Source organism: Nicotiana sylvestris, chromosome 5 (assembly GCF_000393655.2).
Source record: "Nicotiana sylvestris chromosome 5, ASM39365v2, whole genome shotgun sequence".
NCBI classification, from domain to species: domain Eukaryota; kingdom Viridiplantae; phylum Streptophyta; class Magnoliopsida; order Solanales; family Solanaceae; genus Nicotiana; species Nicotiana sylvestris.
Window position 1 is genome coordinate 60,993,886 of NC_091061.1, and position 14,410 is coordinate 61,008,295.

At 36.1% G+C, this 14,410-nt stretch overlaps 1 protein-coding gene across 1 annotated transcript; it reads left to right on the forward strand.

The window, feature by feature from the left end:
• Positions 1–8,891: 8,891 nt before the first annotated feature.
• On the forward strand, positions 8,892–9,955 carry LOC104227533 (uncharacterized). Its single transcript, XM_009779790.2, has 2 exons — positions 8,892–9,260; positions 9,326–9,955. The coding sequence occupies exons 1-2, from the start codon at positions 8,892–8,894 to the stop codon at positions 9,953–9,955; spliced, it is 999 nt and encodes a 332-aa protein (XP_009778092.2).
• The last annotated feature ends 4,455 nt before the right edge of the window (positions 9,956–14,410 follow it).

Here is a 14,410-nt window from a genome sequence, read left to right on the forward strand (position 1 = left end):
ACACTTCCCAGATGATTTAGAAGACTCGGAGAGAGGAGGGTATCGTAGCAATTTATGTACAGTCCAAACAATATCAAAGCGGTAAAAAGCAGCAATTAGCACATCAGGCTCAAACATGTAAAAATCAGATAATAAATAAAGCCAAGCATAATAGCTATTCTAAGCTCGAATTCTTGAACCCTGAACCAAAGTTCTGGATTTTGTTTCCAACAAAGTCGCCAGAGCTGTCAAACCTTCGTTTTTACCACCCCGAGGGTATATGGGAGTTTTTCTAATTAAAATAACATAAACCGAAATGGGATTATTTAATTTATCAGAATCGCCACTTGGAATAGTTTATTTGGTGTTCCAAGTCACCAGTTTATTTTTAAAATCCCAAATCGAGGAAATTTTTATTTTTTAAAGTCCGCGAACCAGAAATTCTAGATAAGGAATTTTGTTAACCCAGGAGATGGTGTTAGGCATTCCCGGGTTCCGTGGTTCTAGCATGGTCGCTTAAACTGTTAATATTGGCCTATTACCTGATTAATTTCGCATTTAAACATATGTGCATTTTACGATTTTTTAACCGCTTTTACTGTTTTTAGAAAAATATAATGTTATTTAAAACACATCTCAAACCACGCGACATGAAATGCACCCGCGGTTCGTGGCGCGTTTATTTAACATTGTTGGAAATTGAAGACGGGTCACATGAAATGTACACCGAATTTTAGCAATCACAACTACGTCACGGGAGTCGTGCCCATAGCCATGATAATTTAATGTAGCGCACCTAAAGCAACTACGAAGATTCATTTTTAATATCTAAGTTACAATATTTGTGAGGGTCATAGATGATCTAATTTATGGATGGTACACCTCCAACCCTTTTCTCTTTAAAGGAAATGTATTTTAACTATTGCAACTACAAATATTATCTCTTAATATAATTTATGAGGAGCATGAGTTATGGGTTTTGTTTGTGTATGGCACACCTCAAATTGTTTCTTTTTATAGGAAAAATTAGACTTAATTAAAAGGGCTAAGCTTAAATTATTTCTCTTTAAAGAAGGAGTTTAGGCTTGGGCTTTATTACTCGATTAAATTAGGAAGGGTTCAGCTTTGCAAAAAGTTGCATCTGGGATTAAGACTTGGCCCAAGAAAAACGAAAGAGCCTCAGCAGGCTTTTGCTAGTCAGAATTCTTGTTTGAATAAAGCTGGACCATATTGGAACTGTAAAAGGCAGGCCCAGTCACTATTTGTTTCCTAACTGGGCCTATCCACCTCTACTCACACATTTATAACAATTAAAAATCAACCCGCTTTCAAATAAAATCAGGATATACAACATAGCTCTAATTCATCAATTGATTACATGGTTTACAGGATGAATAATAACCTATAAGTGAAAGGCGAATTTTCAGGCTTGTGGCTCAGGCCCAATGACCTAAGCCCATATTCTTTGGTATGTTTCATCTGGGCTTACTCATAGCTTCAGCCCATTTGAATTAGAGGATAGCCCTTTATCCTTACCCGTAAGGCTCATAACTTGGCCTGTTCCACCATAATGGTGATAATAGAATGAAAAACAAATGTACTCCAAAAGAACACATTTTGATCCTTAACATGATATAAAAATCTGATTTATTATAGTCCCGAGTAAATAACAAATGAAAGAAGGAAAATTTTTCAGAAAATCAAACATGATGCATTAGATCTATTAGCACATATGAACTATTATGTAAACTACTCTATTACATTTTTCAGCAACCCAACCAATCCTTACCTCTTTTGGACATGATTTGTCCATCACAAACTGATCCACCACATTGGAAATACTAGTTTCAGCATAACTTTTACCAGCAGAATCCTATCTTTAGCTTAGATCTAGCTGATTTGGGCCAACTGGTGACCAAATCTGTAGATTACAGCCATGTGACCAAAAGACATCTTCACACAAAGTTACTTCTGAAAGGAGAAACTACAAGGTTCTTTTAAACAAACTAACCAAATCAAAAGCTCATGAAATAGAAAATTAATCAAATCCAATCAATACAATTACAAGTTAATCATGAGAATACATTATCATATGATTTCTAGCAGCTTCAGTTTCAAATCATTTCAAATAAGAGCTTTACATGAAAAAGGTCAAGCATAGTACCTCGAACAAACAACAATAAACCAGTAAATAAGCAGGTGAACAAAGAAAATCAGCTGAAGCTTGAAGGGGCAGAAATCAAACAACAGCAACAGCAGCCCAAAGAGATCAGAAGTTTGAACCAAATCAAGACAGCTTTGAAACCAGAAAATCCAGCTAAAGGAACCCAGAAAATCCTCTACTTCAAACCATATTTCCAAGCTTGTGAAAACCAAGAATAAGAAGTTTTTGAATGTTTTCTAAAATTTCTGAAATTTGATCTTTTTCAGAAAAGAAAAGAGAATTTTGTGCAGTAAAAATGATGCTCAATCTCTATCTGTGAGTGAGGGAATGTTTCCCTTTTATAGAGTGTACAAAAAATGGCATCAAAAGGGAATTTTATAACCTAATTTTTCTGAAAATCAGAATAGTACAACATCTTTTACAGTTGTCTGTCCTTTTCCTTATGCAATACCAATATTTTAGGATAAGGATGGGGACATCTATGAAAAGTCTAGAAGATTCTGATATTTAGCCTTTGCAAAAACCCAATTTTACCCTTTTAATTACTGATTATTTCAGCTTTGCTCTATGTTCTGATTTCAAATTAATTACAACCATTTTGAGGCCTTCAGCTAAGAGGTTAAATTGCCTAATGATATTGCAATTCATTAACCTAAGGTTTAAATTGCTGTTTAGAGTCTCAAGCCTAAGTTCAAAATCAATTACACCTAAGTAATTAAAATATGTAGGCAATCAAACTCATATTCAAAAAGCTATTGAAATCCAACATGCTCAGTCCAAGAAAACCAAAAATCAAACTAGCTAAATTCAACACAATGAAATGAAATTGAATCCAGCTAATACTAAAGTAAGCATGAATTGGTTAAATAGGCTATTGATTCACCTTTTAACACCATTCTTAACAAAACTTGCAAGCAACAAAAATAAACAAAGAAAACAGCAAGAAATAAAATAAAAGGAGAAACAGAAATAGGCGAATTATAAGAAAACTAAACCTAATCACTTCAATCTAACAATCTGGTCCTAGGCAACATTGAATTTCTAATTGATGAAATCTTGAAACATGCAATTAACGAAGCTTAAACAAAAAAAGAAAAGGTAACCTAAGTCATACGGACAAACCAAAAACAATTAAAAGAAAAGGGAAAACACCAAAACCAGAGGAAAACTAAAGAAAAGGTTACAAGAAATTACCTATCACTTGATTTTTCCAATAATAAAACTGAAACGCCTTTGAATTCTGACCCAAATTCTCGAGGTATGAATGAACTTTAGAGAACCATGAATCAACTGCTCTTATTAATGGCAATGAATTCATGGAAATCTTGGGTTCAAAAGCCCCAAAAACTATCGGAGATTTGGAAGTAAAAGAATGATAGGGTTAACTTCGGGCTGATTCGAAGGGAATTAATGGTGGTTTAGGGTTCAGAGGAGTGTTAAGATTATGGGGTGTGAATTTGGTGGTATTTGGGTGACTTAGGGTTTTGAGGCATAGATTTTAGATTTACGATTCGAGCCGTTTGGTGATGATTCGAGGAAATTGGTTTGGAGAGTTGTAAAGAGGAGACAATGGGGGTTATTGGGTGTTGATTTGGGGCCATTTGGAACACCGGAACTGCCGTGAGGCGATTTCCGGTGGGTGTTTGATGGCAGAGGCGGCAGAGAGTATGAAGGCGGCTAGGGTTTGCTATAGGATAAGGGAGATGATGAAATGAACGGGTTTGAGGGGTTTGGGGGTTGGCTTCAGACAGTCTTATAGTAAAATGAGGGCCAGTTTCGGGCCGTTAGATCATAATGATCCAACGGTCGTGATGAGAGCAAGGCAATACGGGGTCGTTTGGGGATGGGGCAAACCTGGACCGGGTGGCTATTTTGGGTCTGGGTATTTGGGGCGGATTTGGGATGGATTTTGGGTATGGAAACAACCCAATTTCAATTTAAGCCCCCTTTCTTTCAATTAACTCTTATATCCTCTTTTTTTTCTTCTTTTTTTAATTAAAATCCTAAATTAAAAATCCTAATTTAATCTAAATTGGAAAATTATACTAATTATATAATTACAATAATTATGAAAATTACTTAATCCTACATTAAAAGACAAAGATCATTAATCTAGAAATTAAAAGGTAAAAAATGTAAAAATGGGCCATTTTTATAATTTTCATTTTTAATGACACAAATAGTTAACCAATTAATCCTTAAAATGTAAAAACAAAACCTAAATGCAATGCATGGTATTTTTGATATTTTTCATAATTTTTAGTGGAAATTAAATATGCACAAAAATGTAAACACTTAATAAAATCCTACAAAAATCCTATAAAATGGCAAATAATTGGAAAAAATATATTTTCTTGGATTTTATAGGAGTGATTCGTATAGGGAAAAAAATGACATGCTCACATGTTCCAAATGCTTGGAAGTTGTTCACCCTCCATGATGCTGAGCTTGTAAGACCCTTTGCCGACCACTCCGAGGACGCGGTACAGTCCTTCCCAATTTTGGCCCACCTTTCCTTCATTAGGGTTTTGGGTATTAAGGGTGACCTTCCTTAGAACCAGTCGGCTATCGATTCAACTCTTCTAAGGCACCTTGTCATTTTGGAGTCCATTCGAAGTTGTTCTTTCTTTTGAGTAAGGAGAAGAAAAGATGGCTCCTGTCGGATGACCTGGATATGAATCTGCCCAGAGCCGCAATCTGACCTATTAACCATTGCACGACCTTTATATTGTTTACCACCGTGATTTCTTCGATGGCCTTGATTTTATCGGGGTTAATCTCGATCCCCCTGTTTGATACCATGAAGCCTAAGAATTTGCCCGAACCCACTCTGAAGGCACATTTCTCTGGGTTGAGCTTCATGTTGTAACTTCTGAGAATATCGAATGTTTTGCAAATGAGTAAAATGGTCATCTGCACGTAGGGACTTAACTAGCATGTCATAAATATAAACTTCCGTGGATTTTCCTATTTGACTCTCAAAATTTTATTAACTAGACGATGGGATGCAGCCCCTGCGTTTTTCAGTCCGAAAGAAATTACATTGTAACAATAGGTACAATCTTTTGTGATGAACGAGGTCTTCTCCCTGTCTTTAGGGTTCATCTGAATTTGATTATACCTCGAATAGGCATCGAGAAAGGTGAGGGTCTCTTTTTGTGCCTGAGCTGGAACAACCACACCATTTTCTCCCTAGTTCTCCAAGTAGTTGTTTTCACCTCTATCTGATGAGTTAGGCATTTCAACCTAAAATTTTAAGATCTTGGATAAGAACAGGTGTGAAAGATAACTTGTGTTACGTGACGAAACCAACAAGAAAGTAATCACTATTATTTTTAGCTCCACAGTGGGTGCCAAACTATTTACCGTAAAAATTGTAATAACAATTAAATTTGATGATGGGATTCTAAAAATATGTGATCTATTTTTGTGCCGGTTTGTTAAGCAGTTGATGCTATGTATGTGAAACTTAAAAATGAAATAAGAGTTAAGGATAGAGCAATAATCAAACCGTTGGGCCAATTATCGGGGCCTCGAACTTGTGGATTCGGGGCCTCATGGTCGATCCAGAGGCTCGACTATGAGCAATCGAAGTCATTGGAATGTGACTAACAGTTATAATGAAATTAACGGAGGCTCTTTATGGCCAATGATAAGCAATAAATGATGAACAAGTATGAATATAATAAATGAAAGCAATAATGTCAAGAGAATATGTTAGAGAGCAAATAGTGAGTTCTTGTATATCTCGTGTGGGGCAACTGAAGCAACAGAACATTACAAAATGACAAGGACCCTCTTTAAATAGGAGGGGAATCCCAACATAGTACAAAATGCATTGATTACAAAGAAAAGAAGGGGGATGGGATAGCTAGTTGATGGCATGATGCGGGCTCAGACTAGCCTCAGTCTAGCCTGACAAAGTTTATCGACCATGGCTGCACCTCTTGGGAACTTTCCTCTTTTCCAATATAGTCGTTGGTCTACATTTCCCCGAGGCCGAGCTTCAATAGACCTCGAAGGAGAAACTCGGCCACAGTCACCAGCCTTGGGAGGTATGTCTGCGGGTCATCATAATGACGAGGAAATTGGTTCCTCCAATTTCATCGTGCACACATTTTACATGATTTAATGATAAATTACACTTCATTTATGTGTAATGGAGTCTTTTTTATGTTTAGATGATTTGGAGATGAAAGTAGAACAAAAAGGATACTTAAGCGTTGAAAGTGTGCTCGAGAACAATAAAAAGGAGAAAGCTGGCGAAGCCAGGCCTAAAGCAGGCATTAGCATGTTGACTCCAGGATTGTAATTGGAGATAGAGTTGACGAGGCAAAGTAAAGGCTAATCTTAACAAAGCATTATGCCTGGAGACGCCAGGCCTGGGGCCAGGTCCACTAAGCGTTATGCCTGGCAATGCCAGGCCTGGGGCAAAATCCATTATGAGTTTTGAAGATTTATTTCGTCTCCTGGTTTGACTAGGACTTGATCTACATAATTAGGTCTTTTTCTACACATACAAATAGACCTAAAAACGCCACTTTGAGGGAGGTTTTTGCGACCAGAGACTAGGGCATCACGTGGATAACTTTTGGAGGAGAAAATCATAGAGTTCTTCATACCTTTTTCTTTTCTTTGTAATTTTTTTATGCAAAATACTTGGAAAATTGTTACTACGAACATAAGTGGCTAAGCACTCTACGTTCTAGGGTTGTGGTTGACATGATTATTAACGTTTATTAATTATATCTTCGTCAATTTGAATTATCATCTTGTGGTTGTTTCTCTAATTCTATGCATAACTGCTTAATTGTCTGGCCATCAGTTGAGTTCTATTTACTATCTATGTTATGCTTGGGAAAGCCGTGTTTATATTAGAGTAGAATTAGAGAGAGCTTATTTTTTGAACCCGTGGCTCGGGGGAAGATTTCGCGGTTAGTATAGAATTATACCTAACAGTCTTGCTTAATAGAATATAGTATTATATTCGTTCATGATAGACTCAATATCATAGGAATATAGGATTGATATATTGTGGGCAGACGGGTAGTATTGTAGGAACATGCTATTCATATAAGAGATCCGGTTAATTAGCAACCATAGATAATCTGGATTAACAAGTATGATTATTAAATTTAATAGGATTGATAAACCAACCACAACCCTGGAATTTCCATCTCCTCTGAAGTAAAATCTCGTCATACAAAATCGCATTCTTGATAATTTAGTTGTTATTTTTTTAATTTCCGCAATAGTAGATTAATAGAAAACTATCACTCTTAAATATCTTAGACAATTAATTGATTTTAGTTTACTGAGTTAACGATCAATCTATGTCTTTGTGGGTTCAACCTCCAACTTTCAAGTCATTTTATTACTTGACGACTACGTATACTTGCGTTTGTGTTTGATCCCAACAAGTTTTTGGCGTCGTTGTCGGGGACTTAGTTATTGACTATTTAGTTAAGTTAAGCTTTTATTTGTTATTTCTTCAAATTTTAATTTTTTTGTTTGCTTTATTTGTGATAACGCAGGCTCTTCTCTTGAATGTGGAGTAGTAGAAGCGCAAACAATCTCCTTCCTCTTGATCCTGAAATCGAACGAACACTTCATAGAGTGATGAGGGAAGTCGAATCTAGAACGAGAATTGAAAGATAGTTGTAAATCGTAATTCAACCATAGCCAGTAGAGATGGCAGGTAATGAAGAGCATCCGATTATAGAGGCTGCAAGGCCCATTCTGGCTTTTATGACTCAGGCGATCGTGAAGCCTGATATCACAGGTCACTTTGAACTCATATAGTACATAGTACAGCTGATTCAATCCACAGGGCAATATGTGGGTTTATCTCATGAAGACCCGCAGAGGCACATTTAGAATTTCTTGGAAATTACAGACATTTACAATTATCCGAACGTTTTCAAGGATTATGTCAGGCTGACACTGTTTCCCTTTTCATTGCTGGTGGGAAGCTAAAGGAATGGTTACAAAAGGAGCCCGCAAACTCAATCTACAATTGGGATGATCTTGTAAGGAAATTCTTAATCAAGTTTTTTCCCACAAAGAAGACAAAGTCACTAAGGATACAGATTCTGGGGTTTCAACAACGAGATGGTGAGACTCTCCGACAAGCTTGGGAAAGGTACAAAAGCTACTCAGAGACTGCCCAGACCATTGTCATACTGATGAGGTGTTGGGTCACACTTTCATTGATGGGTTGGACGAGGCATCAAAGATGAATCTTGACTCAGCATATGGGGGTAGCTGCATGGCAAGACTGTGTAGTGAGATCCAGATCCTGCTAAACAATTTCACTACTAATGATAATAATTTGCAAGGAGATGGGGAACCACGAAGAGAACTTAAACAAAAGGTAGCAGGGGTGATCGAGCTTGATGACTTCTCAGCAATGAGGGAAGATATAGCGAGATTAGCGAATCAGATGAATAAAATAGCATTGCACCATGCACAACAGATGCAACATGTGCAAAATATATCTACTTGCTGCGAGTTATGTGGTAAAGGTCACACAAGTGATATATGTCCCATGAATCCTGAATCTATCTACTACGTAAGGAAACAAGCTAGAGGCCCGATGAATCAAAATGCTCAATATGGTAACACATACAATCCGAACTAGAGTAATTATCCTAACTTCTCTCGGGGTGGAAATCAGAATATCAGGCCTCAAGCGAATTACAATCATCCACCACAACCTCCATAGTATGCAGAGGAGAGTTTTACCGACATGATGAAAAAGATCTTGATAGACAATCAACAATTACGCACAGAATTAAGAAATCTAGAGAGGCAGTTTGGGCAAATGGCTAACAATCAGAATACTAGACCTGTTGGAGCTCTACCGAGTGATATTGAACGTAATCCTAAGGTTCAAGTCAATGCAGTAACCTTGAGAAATGGAAGAGAATTAGAAGAAGTTCCAGAGAAAAAGAAGTCTATTGCTAGACCTGAAGGAGTATTAGTTCTTAAGACTATTGAGGAGAATAAGAAAGAAAAGCCAAAAATTGTGACAAGGCCACCACCTCCGTTTCCACAAAGATCGCAAAAGCAAAAAGATGATGCTATGTACAAGAAATTCTTAGATATTTTGAGTCAAGTGCGTGTGAATTTTCCTTTGGTAGAAATTTTGCAGGAAGTGCCTAAGTATGCAAGGTTTCTCAGAGATATTATGGAAACAAGCGAAAACATACAGAGTTTGAAATAGTTGCACTTACTAAAGAGTGTAGTGCTAGAGTTCAAAGTACACTCCCTCCTAAGTTGAAGGATCCTGGGTGTTTCACAATTCCTCTGTCTCTTAGAAAACAAGAAGTTGGTAGAGCTATGTGTGATTTAGGATCTAGTATAAATTTGATGCCATCCTCTTTGTTTAAACAACTCGAATTGGGGGTGCTTAGACCTACTACAATCACTTTACAGCTGGCAGATAGGTCACTAGTTATGCAAGAAGGAATTATTGAGGATATGTTAGTCGAAGTGGGAAAGTTTATTCTTCCTGCTAATTTTATTGTTCTTGATTACGAGGCAGATGAGGAAGTACCCATTATTTTGGGGAGACCATTCTTAGCTACTAGTGGAGCGCTTATTGATGTTACGAAAGGAAAGTTGAATATGAGAGTTGGCAATGAGGAAATTACTTTTAATGTGTACAAGGCACTTAAGCTCCCTAAGCACTATAAGGACTTGTGCATGATTACTGTGATAGAACTGAAGGGGATAGAGTGGAGTCCTTATTTGAATTGTAGTGATTCGGATAGGTCGATTGAGTTGGATGAGGTGGTGTTTCAAGCTTAGTGTGTAAGGATGATTGAGAAAAGAGGCAGAGATAAAAGAGGAGATCTTCCGAGAGAGTGTAAAAAGGCTTGGCTGATGGGAGAAAGAAGAAGAGAATGCGGCCAGCCTGAGCAGAGTAGCAGTGTCGTGCTGCGGCGTTAACTTGGGCACTTGTTGGGAGTCAACCCATCTTTACTATTTTATTTTATTTTTATTTTTTCTTATTATTGTTGTAGTATTTGTTCTTGTTTTATAGGATTATGAGCATATGAATCAAATCCATTGGAAGAGTGCAAAAGTGAGCTAGATGGTGAGAACTAAGTGTGGGGTGCCCACACAAAAGACCATGCTTGGAGCAAGTCTGAGTACCCCGTGAGCCGCTATTACTTCGGCCTTTGGCCTTTCAGGGAGTTTCTTGTCCATCCTCATTACTGTTTTGCTTTATTTGTGCATTGGGGATACTGCACTCTTTTAAGTGTGGGGTGGGAGAATTCTCTAGATTATTAGAAGTATGATGTAGAAAAATGTTAACTTCTAATTTGTGATTTCGTAGTTGTGTAGTAGTTATGTAGTATCGAAGAAGTTATGAAAAAAATCGAAAATAGAAAAAAAGTGAGAAAATTAGACTTTTCCACACGATGGATCTCCTAGACAGTTTTCTTTAGGGATTTAAGTCTAAAGAAAAAGGACAAAAAGATTTTCTTTTTGGATTGTAGTAATTCCCCCTTGGTTTTTCTTTATACCACAGTTCTTTTCCAAGGGTTTTGTTTGAACCGGGTGTAGGTAGTTTTATTTTTTTTTAGGAGAGGAGCCATTGTGATGTGAATTGAATTGAAGCAATATCTCTTGACTTTGTTATGCTTTGAGAATAGTGAGTACTTTGGTTGTGATGCTTAGGCTTAGTTTTTGACTCTTGTATAAGCATCTTAAATTGTATAATCTATAATTTATTTTATTGCTTTGACTAGAGTGTCTTGATGAGTCCAATCCTGAGTGAATTATGTGCCATGTGTGTTTGAGGTTTGTGTGTTATTATGTGCATTGCATTTGATGTATAGAACTTGTCCCGTGTGTTGCAAAGCGAAATAGTAGTTTTGTTCAGTCTTGAAAGTGATATATGCATTTCATTATTGAGCCAAATATATACATATATATATATATATATATATATATATATATATATATATATATATATATATATATATATATATATATATATATATATTATCAGCTTAATTGTTATGTATCGTAGTTAACCCCGTTGAGCCTGTAATCCCATTTCTTTGGCAACCACATTACAATCCTTACCCATTTGTTTGAATTAACTAGTTATTTAAACCTTTTCACCTATCATGAGCACTTGAATTGTTATGAACTTTGTAAAAGTTAAAGTGTAGGGGTGGTTGGTTTGACTTTTGAGTGGAACTAATGAAATAAAGATAAAGGTGCACTGTTTTGAAAAAGTAAGAGCCACTTGAAGTGAAAAAGAAGAAAAGAAAAAAAAAAAGATGTACTGATGTGAAAAAGTATTTCGTGATAGTAGTGACTCTTGATATAACTGTGCTTAAAGATATACGGAGTTAATATACATTGATGTGAAGGTGGAGTTATAGCTTGACATAAGTATGGAGTTGATTGTTAAAGTATATGTATTAAAGTGCTTAGGGAGGTGTAGCCCCTCTTATATCCAAATGTATCCTACCAGACCCGCAGCCTACATTACGACCAATGAAAGTCCTACTTGATCTTAGACTGAATGAGCTCGATTAGTAAAGTAGTACACTACGGGAAAACCTATGGTGCATCTTTTGTAGAATATGAATGTTATTTCTGAGAGTGAGTGATTTCTTTCTATCTTGAGTTCCTAATTGTTCTTAAATTTTATTGTGTGTGGAATATTCTCTTTTGTTATGTGAGGGAACTTGATTCATGAAGGAAAGGTAATGTCATTGACCTCTATGTTAGAGTAAGTGAGTGAATTGTGAAATAATGCATGTTACTTATGAGTCAAATCTTGAGGTGAAGATGTTACACCCTTGTGCTTAGTCTATTTTAAAGATTCTTGGTGTGATGAGTTAGGAGGATTGTTTAAACAGGTTGTGTCTATAAGTGTAGTTTGATTTCTCGAGGACAAGCAATGTTTAAGTGTGGGGTATTGATGTGGGGCTATAATTCCATAGTTTCGTACATTATTTGCCTTGCATTTTACATGCCTTATTGATAAATTACACTTTATTTGTGTGTAATGGAGTCTATTTTATGTGTAGATGAACTGGAGTTGAAAGTAGAACAAAAGGGATACTTAAATGTTGAAAGTGTACTCAAAAACAGTGAAAAGGAGAAAACTAGCAAAGCCAGGCCTAAAGCATGTGTTAGCCTGGGACGCCAGGCTTATAGTTTGTGATAGACCTGGAGAGGCAAAAAAAAAGCCCAAGCTTAACCAGACATTATTCATGGCGACGCCAGGCCTGAGGCAAGATTCATTCCGAGTTTTGAAAATTTATTTCGTCTCCTGGTTTGACTAGGACTTGACCTACACGCTTAGGTCTTTTTCTACACATATAAATATACCTAAAAACGCCACTTTGAGGGAGGTTTTTTGCAACTAGATGCAAGGTCATCACGTGGATAACTTTTGGAGGAGAAAATTATAGAGTTCTTCATCCCTTTTTCTTTTCTTTGTAATTTGTTTATGCAAAATACTTGAAAAATTCTTACTACGAACATGAGTAGCTAAGCACTCTACGTTCTAGGGTTGTGGTTGGCATGATTATTAATGTTTATTAATTACATCTTCATTAATTCGGATTATCATCTTGTGGTTGTTTATCTAATCCTGTGCATAATTGCTTAATTGACTGGCCAGCGGTTGTGTTCGATTTACTATCTATGCTATGCTTGAGAAAGACGTGTTTAGATTAGAGTAGAATTAGAGAGAGCTTGTTTCTGAACACGTGGCTCGGGAGAAGATTTTGCGGTTAGAATAGGAATATATCTAATAGTCTTCATTAATTGAATACCATATTATATTCGTTCATGATAGACTCAATACCATAGGAATATAGGATTGATATATTGTGGGCAGACGAGTAGTATTGCGAGAATATGCTATTAATATAAAAGATCCGGTTAATTATTAACCATAGATAATCCGGATTAACGAGTGTGATTATTGAATTTAATAGGATTGATAAACCAAACACAACTCTAGAATTCCCATATCCTCTGAAGTAAAATCTCGTCATACAAAATCGCATTCTTGATAATTTAGTTGTTATTTGTTTAATTTCCGCAATAGTAGATTAATAGAAAAATATCACTCTTAAATATCTTGGACAATTAATTTATTTTAGTTTACTTAGTTAACAATCAATCTAAGTCTCTGTGGGTTCGACATCCGACTTTCGAGTCACTTTATTACTTGACGACCACTTATATTTGTTTGTGCGTTTGGTCCAACACACCTATAACTTTAATCACTTTAGCAGGAAGTATGAAAATTTGAGCCATGTAAGCTTGAATTCCAAATAGCACTGTTTGAACCAGCTGAACTCTACTTGCGAGAGTTTTTTAGTTGTCCATGATGATATTCTAGACACTATTTTCTCAATGAGGAGTTTCCATTGGACTAGTGTGATCTTCTTAGAGGAGAACGGAATCCCCATGTATTTGAAAGGAAGTTCACCCTTCACATAGCCCAGTTGCTGCAATATTGCATCATGTCCTTTAATATCCACTCCACTAAAATAGACACAACTTTTTGATAAATTTGCTTGTAGGCCATATGCTTTAGGTGTGCTTCGTATATCCCTAAGGAAAGAATAGACTTTGAACTAGTTTTGTGTTTGTTTTGTTCTGAAAACAGCTGGCTCTAGTGTAGCTTTGCTGTGATTTGTACATATACACTTGGTGATTATTATAAAGAAATTTAATTACCAAGACAAAAATGTTTCATCAAGTTGAAGTATTAGTTATTTTTCATGGCTTTTGCCCCCATCTAAAACTTGTTAGGAATAAACGACCCATAGAAATAATAGTTACGGTAATAAAAACAAAATAATAATAATATAGCACTAAGATACGATAATCAAAAAGAATAAAAGCGTAGCAATGACACCAAGTTTTTTACGTAAAAAATTCTTCTGAATATGGAAAAAAACCATGATCCCTAGAGAAGCAATTTATATTACTATAGTAAGGAAATGTATACTTTGTTGGCCAAGTAAAATACTCCAAAAACCACTACAATACTAAAAAAAAATTTTTTAACTTACTTTGATATTTCCGGCTCAATATAATATCTCTCATACTCTCTATTTTTCTCACAAACTATTTTTGTTATGCCTTTTCTATGATACCTCACTCGTCTTAACCTCTTTGTTGCCGTGATAACAAGAAGTGAAAGAGAACTCCTTTTATACCAGAAAATATGAAAGCTACAAGAGAAGATTTAATTCTCCTGCACAAGTTCTTCCT

Coding starts and splice junctions, on each gene's coding strand:
- LOC104227533 (XM_009779790.2), top strand. CDS start 8,892: ATGATGAAAAAGATCTTGATAGACAATCAACAATTACGCACAGAATTA. Junction 9,261..9,325: donor TCTTAGATATTTTGAGTCAA/GTGCGTGTGAAT, acceptor AAGGTTTCTCAG/AGATATTATGGAAACAAGCG.